At 39.4% G+C, this 17,090-nt stretch overlaps 2 protein-coding genes across 6 annotated transcripts in view; both read left to right on the top strand.

Annotated features, from left to right (window-relative positions):
* Window positions 1-10,518, top strand: part of opcml (opioid binding protein/cell adhesion molecule-like) — a 2,226,798-nt gene extending 2,216,280 nt beyond the window's left edge. For all 5 annotated transcript variants that reach the window (XM_043676830.1, XM_043676827.1, XM_043676829.1 and 2 more), the window contains one exon: window positions 9,396-10,518. In XM_043676830.1, the coding sequence (XP_043532765.1) occupies window positions 9,396-9,499 (104 nt within the window). In that variant the 3' untranslated portion in view covers window positions 9,500-10,518. The remainder of the gene's footprint in view (window positions 1-9,395) is intronic.
* A 3,082-nt stretch (window positions 10,519-13,600) lies between these two features.
* Window positions 13,601-17,090, top strand: part of LOC122540707 (otoancorin-like) — a 204,294-nt gene continuing 200,804 nt past the window's right edge. Inside the window, exon 1 of the mRNA XM_043676824.1 lies at window positions 13,601-14,944. The gene's annotated coding sequence lies outside the window, so the exon portion shown is untranslated. The remainder of the gene's footprint in view (window positions 14,945-17,090) is intronic.

The following is a 17,090-nucleotide window of genomic DNA, read 5'->3' as shown; positions in this document are numbered from 1 at the left end:
TGCCTGGAGTGTTAGGTGTATTCATCAGGGGTAAATGTAGGGGAATGGGTCTGGGTGGGTTGCTCTTCAGAGGGTTGGCGTGGACTTGTTGGGCCAAAGGGCCTGTTTCCACTCTGTAGGGAATCTAATCTAATACTGAAAGCGCTATTACAGATTAACACTCTGTAAATCAGCTTATCAATAGCAATCATTTTGATGATATGGTGAGAATGAATTTTATACAATAGCATCACAGATTGCTGGTTCAATAAAAACATCTAGTAACTTTTTAATAGTGACAAGATAATGTAAACAAAATAAAAGGACGTGACGGAAAAGCAGAAAATAAGTAGTCACTGAAAGACTCCTGACGGTGCCTTAAAGAAACAGTATCATTTTGGAGAGATTCCATTAAATTAGTTAGTCATCATAATCATCATGGTTACCTCAAGACTTTTCAATTGTGCCTTCTTCCCTGTTAGTTGCTACCATGTCTGGTAATTGTCAGTCTCTCTTTATCTTCCCAAACCTAAATACAAAATTTCAATGAATGTTCTTAGAATACATTGGTCAAACCTTGAATTAATTTTAAAAGTAAAGTCTCACGGCTATTTACTCACAGTAAAATTTGGCATTTTGTAAAGCAAGAGCTAATGGCTAGATTCTTCCCCAATTAAAAGAAGGAGAATCCATTATGGAAGAACCTCGATTATCTGAACAAAACAGGCTGGGAGTCTTTTGTTTGCATAACTGATTGTTTGGAAAACCGATTGTTCAGATAATGGATAACGTTTTTAACGGACCTTGAGATCTTGTTTGGATAATCCAAAATTCGGATAATTGACTTTCAGATAATTGAGGTAGTTCTGTATTCTGAATGAATTGAATTATAAGCTGCCCATCAAATGTTGAGGTAACAGGACCTTTTCTCGGATAAGCAAGAATCACTTCTAAATAAGTCTCTTTTTTTGGAAATAATTCTGGCGAAATAGATTAACACTTTTGCAAGCATTAAAATAACAAAAGATTTGATATTTTATAATGGGAAACCAAACGTTGCACACCTGGGAGGGAGCAAAACTTCAGAGTTGTTCCGGGTCAAATCTAAGATGATTTTTGAAAGAGAAATGACGCATGATTTCCAAAGATAGAGAAAACATGAAGTTATTTTTAATTTTCAAAATGTTAGCCAAAGTGAATCGTTAGCATTGTGCCAGGCAATGAATGACCATCTCTAACAAGAGAAAAAACTAACCATCTCCCCTTGACATTCAATACCATTGCCATTGCTGAATCTCCCACTATCAATATCCTGGGCATTGCTTTTGATCAGTACCTTAACTGAACCAGTCACAGAATCACTCAGAAATCTAGTTACCTCCTGATTTTCCAAACCCAGTCACTATCTACAAAGCAGAAATCAGGAGTGCAATGGATTACTCTCCACTTGTCTGTGTGAATACCACAACAGTACTCAGGAAATTCAGTACCAATCAAGACAAAAAGCAGCATATTTTGACTGACACCCCATCCACCACTCCCTCCAGCACTGATACACAGTAGCAGTAGTGTGTATCATCTGTAAGATGCACTGAAAGAACTCACCAAAGTTTGTTTGAGAACAGAGTCCAAGGCTCTGGAGAACAATGATGTGGAGGTGCTGGTGTTGGACTGGGGTGGACAAGGTCAGAAGTCACCTGACACCAGATTATAGTTCAACAGATTTATTTGAAATCACAGGTTTTTGGAACGCTGTCCCCTCGTCAGGAGAACAATGACAAAAGATACTTGGGAATATCAACAGTTTATTCTTCAAGTTGTACTTCACCACATTCTGTAACTATATTATTTTTCCTTCATTGTTGCTGGATCAAAAGCCTGGAATTGTCTGTGGGTGTGCCTCATTAGGACTGCAGTGGTTCAGAACACAACTCAGTACCAACTTGTCACAGGGAATTAGAGATCCTGTAATTCTCATATCCCATGGATTAAATAAAATAACTTACATTGGCATAGAAATTTAACTTTATTGGTCACACAAAACAAGCAGTATCTCAATGGCCTCCTGTGTAATGGCCTGTTTGATACTATGCTCCATTGAATTCAATCGGTGAAATCTTCCCAGCCGCTAAGCAATGTGGGAAATGGCAGGTCAGGTGGTATATTCGATTGGAAAAATGAGATTCTCAACTGAGAGGAAAAAACAGTCCAATTTCCAGGCAAAGTTTTAATGGCAGGACAAGAATCTCTCTTGTGAGCAGTGAAGGGCCTGTGTATTAATATCTCACTTTTCTGTAATCTGAGCTCATTTGTAAATACTTTAATAATGTACAAGGCAGTGAAGAGAAACTAATGGCAATAACTCTTGATGTGAAAGCCTGAACAGGTTTCTGGCAGCTCCAGTTCATTGCTTGCTCTTTGGAATCTCCACATTGGGACAAGAATCCCCAATATCTCAATGGGCCGTGACTGCCCACAATGAAGATTGGCATTGGATGTGCACCGACCTCACTGCATCATCATAGCACACTCCAACTCACTAGAATACAGGTCATCACTTCAAGACCACACTTTAGAGTTAACATTGCAAAGCTGCTTTGTATGCAGGGATGGGCACCGATCTCATGTATCAGACCAAGTTGCACCATATAGCTCTTCACTCACTTCTTCATGCTTACTCACTTTGCACTGGCTTGGAGGTAAACAGCATCTCTGCCTTGCTGTGCATTGTCACCTGAATCAAAACTCTCAGGTTCACAGTATTACTGTCTTACCTCACCTTTTAATGCACAAAGACTCAAAGGCTGGCACCTTTTCATAGCTGCTAGCAGTAAGCATGTATGGCATCATGCTTCGGCAATCTCATACCATAGCATTTGCCAGAAGCTTGTGTAGTGAACACACATAGTGTACTTCAACCAAGTGACCATGTCTGAAGTCTATGGAAAGTACTCTCACTTAAGAACAGGGGGATTGTCCTCATTTAGGGGATACTGGCTAAATCAGTCAGTAATAGACAAGCAGGAGACTGGAAGAACACAGCAAGCCAGGCAGCATCAGGAGGTGGAGAAGTCAATGTTTCAGGTGTAACCCTTCTACAAGACAGGAGGGTGGGTGTAAGAGGAGCTGCAGATAAAGGTGGGGGGGGAGGTTGGGGAGGGGGGAGCAGGGTGGTGAGAGGGAAATGGGACTGGGTGGGTTACTCTTCAGAGGTTCGGTGTGGACTTGTTGGGCCGAAAGGCCCATTTCCACACTTAGGTAATCTAAAAAATTAGGATAGGTGAATACAGGTAGAGGGTACAAACTGATTGGTCGATGGGAAGAATGGGAAGGAAGGGTTGAGCAGAGGAATGGAAGGGAGGGGAGGAGCTGGGAAGGGAGTCAGAGAATGGAAAGGGAGGTTATTTGAAATTGGAGAACTCAATGTTGAGTCCTCTGGGCTGTAGGCTCCCCAGGTGGAAGTCAATCAATGATGCCATCTGATATCGGTCCTTAGATTTAGGCATGGTCAGTCAGGCACTTAGGACAATCAGGGTCATTATCATCGAGGGAGTGCAAAAAGTCTGTTCTGTGTGGCCAGTGCTACTGGTTTGGGGATTCTTAATAAGTGTGTCATGGGGCTGCCTGGATATCAGCCAGGAGTTTGGTTAATTTTCAGTCAGCATCATCTTTCCAAATTGGATAGAAGGGTAGTTACAGTCAATCCAGGAAAACTGTCAGCTGAAGGTCATGGGATTGATCAAGTGCTACCGCTGTGGTGGGCAAGTTTTGGAATGGAGGCCACAGACTGGGATGCAGGAGCAACAAGCACGAGAAAAGCAGGCATCTCAACACATCAGGTGGGAGATAATAGAGTGTGGGCACCCAGCAGGGTGTGAGAGCAAGAGTCTGGGCAGAGGACATTTACAGTCACCACCATAGTAACGCAAAGAAATTGTGCATGCTTGAGGCCTAACACAAGCAAAAACATAAATTGCTGGAGAAACTCAGCAGGTCTGGCAGCATCTGTACGGAGGAAACAGAATTTTGACTGACTGCCTCAACAAAATAACTGAGCACATCAACAATCTTGACTATCTCTTCAATATTACAAATTACTCCCAGTAATGGCTGTGAAGCACAGTTAATGTTAGGTGAGCTGCAGAGATTCACCTCAGTGTAATAATTTGCAGTTATTTTCCAAGATTTCAAATATTCAGAAGCTGCTTACTTCCCACTTCGGATTAGACGCGCTATTATCTGATGTGTGCAATGCTGCCTTTTTTGGAAATTGTGGGAATTTGGAATCAGAAGAGAAGTTTCCACCATTGCTTCGAAACTTACACACACACAATCCAACTGTGTGTGTGTGTGTGTGTTAGCTTGAGCAGAATATACGAATGCAGCCAGTGATGTGAAAGACTCTCGTGAAGGCATCTATCACTATCCTTGTTAGTGGTCTGCACATTCTAATGTTTCAGGGATACTCATTAAATGTCATCTTTGTGCTGAATAATTACATTATTGAGGAGCTGCTTAGTTATTGATATTGCTCATGAAGGCTCATTGGACTTGTCCCCCAGTACAAAAGCTACAGTTATGTCTGTATCCACTGTACTAAAAGGGTCCACAGGAGTGGAAACCAAGTTGATGCTACAACCTGCTGATGTGGAGTTTCAAAGACAACATAAGAGAGGGGAAATAATGCTATATTCTATTTTGAGGGCAGAACCAGAAACGACAATGGAAAAGCACAGCTGGTCAGGCAGCATCCAAGGAGCAGGAGAGTTGATGTTTCAAGCATGAGCACTTCATCAGGAATAGTCCTCACTTTCTCCTGGCAGAATCAGAAAGCCCAGCATATCTGCAATGCAGCATCTTATCCCACTTGGGCCACCAAGGACCATAAAATATCTCACCCACATCAAGTTCCCATGCAGGGCATGGATGAGGAGTTGTTGGAGTATTGAACAGACAGACGATGTCCCATAATCCTTGCTTCAGACAGCCACTGAATACCTCAAGGTAATACGATGGGCAATGAGGACTCATGAGAACCATCCTGTTGTACTGAGAGGGATCATTCAGGATCCTGCAGCATCATCTTATTGGACTAAGCAAGCCAGGCAGAACTTACTTTTGAATCACATTTAACGAATCTGAATTGTGTGCAGTCATCTTTCACTAAGTAAACTTCTTGATGCTGGTGAGTGCAGTTTAAATCTTGTTATACTTCTTTTGTTCTTTAATAAAAGGTAAGGTTAAAACCTAGTGAAAAGCTTCACGACCTCTGATGTTCTTATATTCAATACTGACAAAGTCTAGTATAGGTGCTATGGAAGACATAGATATCAATCAGACAGCTTTAGAACGTACTGTGGCACAAAGGGTGGCAGCCTCTCCACCTTCATTCTTGTAGCTGATGGTGGAAACTGAAAGTATATTTAGAAATGTTAACTACCTAGAATTCATTTTCTCTCAAGCCACCTCTTTTCTCTTTCCTCATGCTGTGTCTAGCCCACAGCTAAGGTGTAAGGATCCTACTGCAGAGTGGAACCTGTTTTTACCAGTGTTGTGGACCTGCCTTTGATTAGAGGTCCCCCTCATGCTGAGAGTTTCCTGGCCACATGCAGGTTGGCCCTACTCTTGAACTCCTACAGGATTGAGGATTGGACACCTCTAAAGTAGCCTGACAGAAGAGATCTGGTGGAGCTGTATGTGTTTCCTTCTCTGGCTAGGTGCCTTTTGGATCTGCCCTGTGTCCTTGAAAGGAAGGGGCACCTGGCGTGAGGTCAAGGTCCCACTTTCCTTTGTCAACTTGCCATTAGTGCACCAATGGTTAAAGTGATAAAGTAGAGATCCAGAACAAATCCAGCAGATCTAGAGTGAACCACACCTGGGTCTCCGAGTTAACATCATGGAACCGTCTCCTTCACCAGGGTTGAGCAGATGATGGGAGTTCTGAGTGCCAGGGATAGTAGGAAATCCTTTCTTGGTCTGCTGTGGAGATAGGGCAGTGATGCTCCCCCCCAGAATATGCTCCCCACTGTACTGCAGCTAATGCACTCATCGAGGTATCGACAAGTGAGCTCATAGAGGGTGCCGAAGAGCACTTAGCTGGTTCATCCTTTGAGGGATCTATGTCTTCTCCCTCAGAGGTGCAGGATGGTTTGATGTCTGGGGGAGGTACTCTAACCTAATGTTGTAAAGATGCCACTGGAGCCAAGAGAGGAAATGATGTATAAACTTCGGGCAGTATCGAGTGCATGTTAAGAATACTTTCACACTACTGGTAATGGAACAAAATTTGGTATTTGGGAATAGAGTCTCAGCATCACCACCAGTCCTCTCCGGCTAAACGGAGACAAATGTTGTGCACCCAATGCCCTGTCTTGGCTCTGTCTGTCTTATCGTAGGTTGTGTTCTCCTGGAATGAGACCAAAGGACTGATCAAGTGAGAGGAAAATGGTTGACATATCTCTTAGTGAGGGTGCAGGAACAGTGTCAAGGTGTCCCCATGTGAGTGAGTAGAAAGCACAGTAGGTGGAATGTTGTAGTGCATCTGAGAGATGTTGCATCCATTAGTAAGAGAGTGGCATACTGTGAGACTTAGTGGGAGGTGGATATAGTAGCAAAGTTAGAGTGAGTGTGGGATAACAGAAAGAATATAGTAACAATTACGCTCATGGTATACAGAAGGATCATTAACCTGTTCCTGCGTTGCTGGGAATTTCTACAGACCATGGAACCACAATTACCGGGGTGGAAACTTCAGACAAGTCTGCTGCAGCCCAAGAGAAGAGAAGAGTCCTTCTCTCCATTGTCCCATCCACCAGGACCCCCACATCCAGGCAAGGCTGGGACTCCAACTTCCCTTTCTCAGCCATGTTATTTAAAATTGTTCAGTAACAGTCAGTGAGTGACCCTTCCTGGTTTCTAGTCTTTGACCTGGCGCATGTTGTGATTTAAATCTGACTTTAGTAGTTTGTATCACAGAAAGGTCCTGACTGTGGAAAAATACGTGTGCCACTAGTGGATGCATAAAAACACCAGTATGCACCATGGTGGTATGGCACCGAGATCAGTCGTCGCAAATTGCATGAGATAATTAGCGGGATCTAATAGAGAGAAACCCCCTGCAATGGACACTTAGCTATGTTTTGATAAACTTCAGCCAATTTCAATGACCGCTGGGCCTAGAATTTAAAAAGTGGCCAATGCAATAACACCTTTTGGATACTACCACTGAGCTTCAACTTCTTTGTGCTGTCTCCTGGAAATGCCAGCAAGTGTAAACCAGAGGAAAGCATGTATTGTCAATACAAAGTCACCATCTTTATATAAATGTTCTGTTTGCCTCATGAGAGAAATCACAATGATGGAATGGCCCTCAAATTTGTTTATCCACTGTGACTGGCAAGTCACTGTAGTCTTACCAGATCATAGGGCTACCCTCCCATTAGAGCAAGATGACTGGTGGTGATTTAACCTGAGAACCACCATACCTCAGGCAAGGGGCAAGAGGTTGAGAAGGATGGTATGTTGTGCTAACCATAGCAGGTATAGGGATTGAACCTACACTGTTGGCATGATACATTGAGGAAAATGAGCAGAGGCTACGGCAACAGATGAATAGGCACCACACAACAATCAACAGACAGGAGTGTTCCCTCCCATTGGAGAACACTCCAGTGGTCCAGGACGTTCGACCTCAGACCCTCAGGTGACCATCCTTCAAGGAGGACTTCTGGACAGGCAGCAGTGAAAAATGACCGAGTAGAGGCTGATAGCTAAGTTCAGTACCCACAGGGATGACCTCAACTGGGACCTTGGGTTCATGGCACACTACAAATGAACCCCATTGCACTATACACACATACACACACACACACAAACAGGCACTCCTATATACACATTCCCACAGACACACACACACATGCGCCTCCTCACAGACCTAAACCCCTTTACAGTCTCACACACACATATACTCTCTCTCACACTCCCCACCCCCACACACCCATACCAGCATGCACACGTACACAAATATGTTTGTGGGGTGAATTTGTATTTGCAGAGTTACATTATACTTTGCTCAAAAACTGCATGAATCCACGTAAGATTCTGTTAATTCATTTTTTAGGCTAGAATCAGTCTAAACATTATGGCACAGACAGCAACACACAGAGGTGCTAATACCCAATACATTATCTGGGCTGACACCAATTGTGAAAGTTCAGTTGAGAATGTAACTTTTAAAAAAATGTTTTGTGATTTACATACGAAAGAAGAGAAACTAACATGGTCATTCTAACAGATGAGAGATTTAACAAACAATCAAGGAATTTCTCATTGTAATTTCAGTTACATCACACTTTTGCTATAAATCCTGTGTCTTCCAATCATGTACTCCACAACCACCTGATGAAAAAGCAGCACTCCAAAAGCTAGTGCCTCCAATTAAACTTATTGGACTATAACCTGGTGTTGTGTGATTTTGTACACCCCAGTCCAACACCAGCATTTCCTAATCATGGCTTTAGATTGCTTTGTAGACCAGCCATCCAGCCAACTGAGCTAAACCAACCTCCACTGTCAGGTTTGCTCTAGCATGGATTGGATAGAATGTGGAATTTCCTTTTTCCCAAGCTGAAAAGAGAACTAAACAGCAAGCTCAGGATTCTAATTTACGATAGACCCTAAGAATCTGTTCTTTGCAATCTAAGCAACTTATTTGCTGGTGCATCTGTTTTGAATGTCTCTGATCTGAAGACTTGAAAAGGCTGTTCTGACTGGATTCTTAAAAGCATCAAGACTTGTTACCATGAATACCTATCAAAATGGTTGGGAATATAGATTCAAATTTCATACATCTCTCTCAAGATTTTGTACTGTTCACCACAATACAAAAATGCATACCACACTGCTTCAATTCAACTCCCAACAGATCACTGGTTACTTTATCAACATGAATGTTCAGTGTATGTACATCAGTCATTCTCATTAAATCAGGAATACTAAAGAATCAGATAAAGACCATTGCAGCCTATCAACTTCTGACAAGTAGCAAATTTTGAAAAATACCATAAACTTTTTCCCTTCTTCCAAACCCAGCCTCCTTCATTGCTATTGTTCTACAATTTGCTAACAAAGCCTAATGCTAAACTGTCATAAATGTAAATGCAATTGACTGAGGGACATGAATTCAAATTCATTGAATTTAGGATCTTCACAGAGAAACAGTTTGCTGGAACTTAAAATGCTATTGTAGAGGTGAAAGGCAGTGTACTAAGCAGGGGATACTCTCTCTTAACATGCAGAGGCTTTAAGCACCTCTCAGAGGTATTTCAGAGGCAATAGAAACTACAATGTGCAGCACATTAGGCTTCAAAACATGACATGTCTCACTAAACTGGTTATATGTGCTTGTCCCTTTCTAGGTCCAGGAGCAGTGCTGGATGGAAACAATCGTGCTTCTGGAGGAATGACTGCTTCACTATGGCTACTGGTGATACTCCTTGTCCACTTCCTCTTCAAATTTTGACGTGGCACGGCGCCATTGAACAGCGCACTGCCTCTAACCCGAACAGAACAAATAAACTTTATCCTGCACAGGTTGTGCACAGGCTGTAAAACATCGCGTATAGGTTCTGTGCTGACGAGTATTTGTTTTTGTGAGTCCATACTGGTATTTCCCCTCTGTTGGCTGCAGGGCGCTGGTGCATAATTGCTGTCAAAACTGTTAATTCAGTTCCTGTTGATTTTCCACTTTTTAAATCCTCCATGTTTTAGCTGATGTAGTGTTTACATATTTTATGCTTTTAATGATGTTTATTTATGCAGGTACACGCCATTAACCTTTCCCTCACATACGTAAAGCTGTCTGTGGTTTTACTGGGTGGATGATATAATTTACCTGTATACTATTTGTAGGCTACCAGATAAATAATGTAATATGCCTGTAGACCATTGGCTAATTAACAGGTGGATTGTAGCCCATTGGCTGGCTAAGCAAACATCTAGCAGAGATGCTGCACATGTATAACAAAAGGGGCAGTTGTACATTAAAGTTTAAGGATCTTTATCTTAGAACAATTCTATTCCAGATGTATTTCTCACTAACATTTAGGCCCATGTTGACTATCACCATCATATATAAATTGTGGAAAACTAATACAATTGTATATGTCATGTACGTTAAAGTAAATATATAACTCTTCAGTTTCCATTTGATTGTGTATTATGTGTGCACATAACCATATTTCTGCACTTTGAGTCCAGCATACTGATAAGATTCGCTGAAGGCTTTTCTTGTACTGCAGTGGAACTGGGCCAAAACTAACAACAAATCACAAGGAAAAGAGAGGGCCATTTGGAAAGCATTCTCGGAAGGTCTTTTCAGCGTCCTATGTATTTGGTGTCTCCTAGTTTATATATGTTACTAGTTTCTGAAAAGGGAAGCCATATGGTTGCTTAAAGCTGCAGTATCCCTTTAATTTTGTTAGCATGATGCATTTCGATAAGAACAAATTAAATGTATACAATGATACCCATGAAAAACTATTTCTGGCTATGTGAGATTTTGTTCTAACTTTTTTTTGCCGCGGAGGTTAGCTCAAACAATTCTAGAAAAATAATGCTGCAGGTCTTTCACTTCAGATGTTTACTGCTGTTTATTGTAAATTCAAGGCATATTTGTTTACTTTTCAGTGTTTGGAAATCTGTTGGCTTAACAGTGGAGGAAGTGTTTCATTTCGCAAACGTCTTTGTCTGCTAGCTCACAAAGTTCTTCCCATAACTAGATCACATGGCATGTAACATGAACAGTTATATTCCTTTAAAATGTTACTACTCCATGGAGCTATCTAGCAGATTCCAGTGCTCGAAAAGATTCAGTCAGAAATGGGAAGCATGGTATTGCCAGGAACTGGTGGGGGTGAGGGAGGAAGGGTCTTTCTTCCTCATGCTATCCTGGAACAACCTTCCTGTTACTTTTTTTTTCCCCAATTAAACAAATTAATATATAGAATAAAATAATTTATGTTGGTCTTAAATCCTCAAACCTGAGGCATTTCTGTACAATATTCTGATTATATGCTTGAGAAATCATATATGAACTTAGTTTACCTTTTTGGATAAGAGGTACAATCCTGGGGAATAGTGCAATGGCTAGGAACAAGCAAGTTTATTTTATGTTCAGATGATCAGAAGTTTCCTCCATTGCTAGGATTGGAACTCCTTGCACATTGTCTGCCTCCCACAATGCTTTGATGTACTCTAATTTCAATTGTTAGCTGCAAGACAGTGTGCTTGCTTCTGAAGTGCAAAAATGATCTGTTCTGCAAATTTTATCTATGTCTCTAAAATTAATAAGCAAAGAGATAGAATTAACAAACATTTCATCCTTCAAATTTCAGTCTCTCATACACCTTTTTGAGTTGGAAAGTTTCACAGGCGAGCTAATCCAAAACAAAGTCAGTTTTGTCTAGGTTTAAACTAAAGCAGTCTTGAAAGGAAATATCATCAAGCTTACAGAATAAAACAGGCACTGCACAGGAATGATAATTGTATTTCAATTTGCTTGTAAAAGTTATCTTCAGGTTGTCAAATGTAACTTAAATTTATTAGTTTTGTTTTTTTTTCAGAGCCATGAAGGCACTTAAAACAATATTAACATTTTTCGTGAAGTTCTAAAACAAGATACAATTATTACTGTTCTCTGATACTACTTACTTCAGTTCTTTGAGGAATAAGGCATTTAACTTTGAATTTCTGGGCCACAAACATGTTTTTGTCACATATCAAATGGCTTTTTGCGGCAACAGAAAAGGGAACATTCAGATTATGAAACACTTCAGAAAAAGATACATGTGGAAATTATATCCACAGAGTCAAATGAAGGAAGTTGGTAGAGTAAACAGTTGTGTTCTTTGGTAAGTTATTTCATATATTTGCTTTTCCTGGTTTTGACATTGTCTTGCAACCCTCTCCCCAACCGCACTCCAGTAAAAGGGCAACCCAACCACCAACTTCCCTGCCACTGTCACAGCCACTTTGCAAATAGAGAGATGTTCATGGGAAAGTTACCCAGGTTACTGAGTACCAATGCTTTCTCTGGTCAAATGGCCTAACAATTCTTTTCAGCAATGGTAAATTGGGATTAAGAATTTGCCTATCACAGATATTGATTTTGCTCTTATTAATCCATGGTGCCTTTAGACAAAGAAAAAAATAATCTAGAATCTGTGCTTTCAGAGTTTGATTTGGCCTCTGTTTACCTTCATTATTGGCAGCTTTGGGAGATAATTTGGAAGAGAGCAGCTTTTGTATCTGAATGTAGAGGCCTTTTATTGGACTCAATGTAAGACTGCCTTGTTGCTGACACTTCTGGTTAATGAGTAAATGAAGTTCATGTTCACAAGGAATCTCTTAATAAGCTACAGTTACCTTTTGGTATGCGTGACCATGAGCTCTCACTCAAATTCAACTATAATTATTTGCAGCAGCATTTAAAATATAAGTTTTAATCATTTTAACAAATGAGCCTATAATAGTATCAATCACTGCTAATCCTAACACATCATCCCTCAGTGACATGTTGTTGAGCTTAATTGGGTGTATTTTTGGAAGGAGGGACAAAGCTTTATGCAGCCACTGTCATTCGGTCTGTTATTTAGGGTCTTCTGAATCTGGAGTTTTAGGAAATCAAATTCTAACACTTATCTACTTTGGTAATCCTATGAAATGTTTCTAAGAGAATTTCTGAAGCGCAAATCCATTCATCTTCTTCAATTTTACATTGTACTTGTCTACTTTCAGTTGTTAGATTTATTGCTTTTTGCTGTTACTACAGTGACCCTCGAAGTAATAGCCTTGACTTTTTTTTCTCAAATATAACACATTATAGTGCATGGCATGGAACTGCAATTGTGCTTTTCTATTTGTTGAAGAAATTGTAAAGTTTTAATGCAATTTTGGAAATGCATTCCGTTGTATGGTCCATAGTAGATTAATATATTGTGAATATTTAGATTAGTATTAGAACGAGTTACATCAATTGTCTTTGACTTCAGATGCAATAGCCTGATGACTAAAAGCAGGGAGAACAACTTAGGAAGAAGACAAAGACTTTTATAATATTTGATCTAATATTAGCAATTAAAATAAATGCCAATCATTTTATAAAGACGCTGGTACAATGGATCAGGTATTCAACCATTTGATTCACTGCTGAAAAATTGTTGGCCTAGGTTCTTTAGTTCTGTTATGTTCATCGGACTTGGTTGAAATTTGTTCTCAATTGTATCAATATAAGGGATAATTTAAGTTCCACTTGATTCATGTATGAACCTAGAGCAAATACGGAGATCTCTTCAGGTCTGATAGCCCCAGTCTTCTTACAGAAGTAAATCCATGAGATCATTGGGATTCTTGAGGAACAAATGTACAAGTCATAAATATCTCTGTTTTTATAATGTTTCATCAACTTTGGCTTAACATTTTGCTTGTAACTACTAATCTATAACAATAGATATGAATATATCCCAAAGATATTCATATAACAACAACACATCAACCTCAACTTTACTTTTTCAAGAAATTGTTGAATTTTGTACGGTTTAGTATTGAAACACATTGTCTGATAATGTATTGAGCAGTACAAATGGAAAACGTCCATAGTAACTCTCTTCTTAATTGCATTAAGTGTATTGAGAACTGGAAATTTGCCTCAATGCACTTGACGTTTGAGGAGATGGTCAGAGAGGATACTCATTCATGGCTATTACCTTGTGACTTTGCTGAAAATTGACAGTAGAATCAGGTTCATCGATAATGCCTTCCAAGGTTGACCAGGCTGCCCACAGATTAGATTTATGTGAGGAACATTGAGATGTTGATGATCTGCTGCACCAATGAAATTGTTCAGCTCAATACCTTCATCAATGAAAGGAAGGTAACTCATCAGAGGAAGAAAAGCTGATGTAAAAAATTCACCTGGGTAGTGGAGATTCAGGTCATTTTCACCTACATAACAAACAAAATAATTCCCCAATGCTTTTGTTTTTTTTTTAAATTATCTTATTTAATTTTATGACGACCATTTGTAATTGTCCTCCAAGACTTTAATAGTATTTCTGAGAATATTGCAAATTAGAAATTGTTTTGTGTGAACATGAAGCTTTTGCCAGGGTATATTTAAATAACTATTGTAAGGAGCAAATCTTTCATTGAACCAGCTCAGTGGAAGTCAGCAGATGGTTATTTCAAATCCTGCCTTGGAGATTTCGAACTAACCAGACAGAAATAAGATCTGTGCAGAATTGGCTCGATCCTTCTTCTGTATATCAAGCTGGACAGCATTGTCAAGATTTGAATGTGCTATCAACTCACTAACATGGATGACAATAAGTTTCCTAATAGTTCAGCAGAGATACATATCCAAGTCTGAAGAGGCCCAAAAGATTTTTTTTTAACATATTTTAACTTCCATTCTGTGGCACAAGGGAACAGAAATGTTTCTCCTTGGGTCCATATAAGCAAAACTTGTTCCTCCTTTGCTGCAAACTTGCCCCCATGCAAATTCTGATGCTGTTGATCCTGCCACTCATCTGCAGACATGGGTCAGTATTTTTGCTGACCAGGGAAGGCAAAAAGACAGCCAATGTAATTTAAATGAGGCCTTTCAATTTAAAGAAACATGGGATTGTTTCTGGATTGGGGAGTGAGCTTCTAACTCTCACTCCTACTCGCTCAGCCAAACCTGAATTTAAGTTTGGGTCAATGCCAAGTATTATTTGGACTCCTATGAAGAAATAGGAAGTGAAGGTCATATTGTGCCATAAAAAAGAAGCAAATTAGACCACAAGTCAACTTAAACAATTTCTCCCTTCACCCTCTCAAAAGGAGGGTTATCCATAATATGCAAGGAAGCTAAAGGCAGCTTGAAAATCAGCAGATCCTTTGGGAAATCTTCAGATGCTTTAATCAGGTGTGTGCGTGTTTTTTGGTAACTTTTTGCATTAGAAGCTTATGGTTTAATTTCTGGAAATATTTAGTATGATTTAAGAGTTGTTAGAACTGATTCTGTATCTAACTGGGATGAATTTTTTTCTCTCTCTCTGTATAATATGCAGTGACCCCGTAAAGATATTGTACAGTTCATTCCTACAACTAGCTCCAAATCAATCTTCATTTCAGAACTATGTTTTAGTCAGTATGAGTCGCGTAAACAACTTGTGCGTGTGCTAAGAGAAACAGGAAACAAGAAAAAGAAACTTCACTGATCCTTGAAGCATGATCATGTATCTCTACAGTCTGACAGAAATAGGTTGCTTAGTAGGAATGCCCTCAGTCTCTGAAATTAAAACAGGTTAAATAGAATTCTGGGCCTGATTAATTGACCTTGTTTGTGATTGATTTTGTATTTCACAAAAGTGAAACAATTGACAATGTTGATGGTAGCATGAACATCAGAAGTGGCTGTGAGATTGTTCTGGACCTATGTGAGATGTTGCTTCTAAAACTTTCCATGCGGTAGTCCCATAATTGAAACTTAAAGAGCTTATTACTTTCTAATTTATGTCACGCTAGGGTATAATTGTACACATGAAAGTTTATTGTTATATTTTGAGAAGAGGTTCCCTAAGGTGGAGACATCCTTTTTTTCTTTTGGCTGTGCTGGTATCCTTGTTTTCATTGGCTGATGGTCTGCCCTATACAGAGGAACCTCAATTATTCAAAGGACACAGGCAGGCAGTATTTTGTTCGGTTAACTGAGTGCCGGATAACATCGAGCATTGGGACCTTGCGAACGTGCCAGATAATCCAATATTCTGATATGCCGGATAATCGAGATTTCTCAGTATTTCCATTCATTAATCAGCTGCACAAAGTATTCCAGCGCAGTTTTTCATGTGTTAATTGTTCCCTTCATATGATCTACACACTGACAAACCTGGCACCAGAACAATTGTAAATATTTGTTCTCACTGACTGTTTAGGTCCCAACGGAGATGTTTTTATCATGTGAAGTTGACAATTCAGCTTAATTCCAGGCTGGCAAGGGTTGAAAGAATGGTTTGCACATAATACTAAGTGACTGGGTTATTGTTAAGGTGGTACAAAATCTGATGACAAATTTAAGGAAATTAAAATTTCAGTGTATTGCAGAAATATCTGCTTTAAAAATCCAGGCTTTCAAACTTTCTTGATAGGATTATTTCCATTCTTCTTTGTGTAATATTTCAGTAAGATGTTGGAACCAGAGTTTTGCAATACTGGTCAGGAGCATTAAAGCATGGTGGTGAGCATCAAGCGGCCTTCCCATATTTATTGGAATATCTCAACATTGAGCTGTGCCACTGATAAAATAAGTAGTGACAAGTCATAATCAAGTTCTACAAATACAGTTTTCTTTTTCTTTCCTGCAAAATACCATAATCTCACCCCAAGCATTGATCAAAATTCCATCCTTTCAACATATTACAGAATGGGGACCCATTTAGTCAAGGTCATTAATAACATTGCCATCAAAATTATAAAACATCATGTCATTAAGTTTTCTGCCAATTTTAGCAGTCATATTTTATTAATCATAAAGCTTTGATACATTTTCTTACTAACTAAATAAATCTATATTTTTGACAACTATATAAATCTGGGGATATGTAATAATCTGCTTCTCTGATCAGTGTTTAAAAAATAGTCGACAATTTTAAATACATTTTGCCATCAATATATTGATTCAATCGACAGGCTGCATAGCATAATATGAATTATAAATTTTAGTTGTGAGACTGCAGTAATGTATGTTATAAGATAAATAAACTAAGCAGCATTACTTATTAAAATCTTTTTCCAAAGTGATTTCTTATCCAATTAACACAATTGATGAATACTAAATTGATGAATACAGAGAATTGAACAGAAGCATACGGGACAAACACAGTTTCAGCAAAGAAAGGTCAGGTTCTGGGTGGGACCACTTTGATGTCATTCACAAGCATATTCTTTCAAAATGACATCCTCTTTGTGTGCATATTGATATCCTTCCATTGTCATTCTGCCAATTATTATGATAAGAACCAAGAGTCTTGAGACAGGTGGGTGCTAGAAAATGATCACCAGGTAGCAAT

The sequence above is a fragment of the Chiloscyllium plagiosum genome, chromosome 35 (assembly GCF_004010195.1).
Source record: "Chiloscyllium plagiosum isolate BGI_BamShark_2017 chromosome 35, ASM401019v2, whole genome shotgun sequence".
Taxonomy (NCBI): Eukaryota; Metazoa; Chordata; class Chondrichthyes; order Orectolobiformes; family Hemiscylliidae; genus Chiloscyllium; species Chiloscyllium plagiosum.
This window is presented reverse-complemented; position numbering and strand designations above follow the sequence as displayed.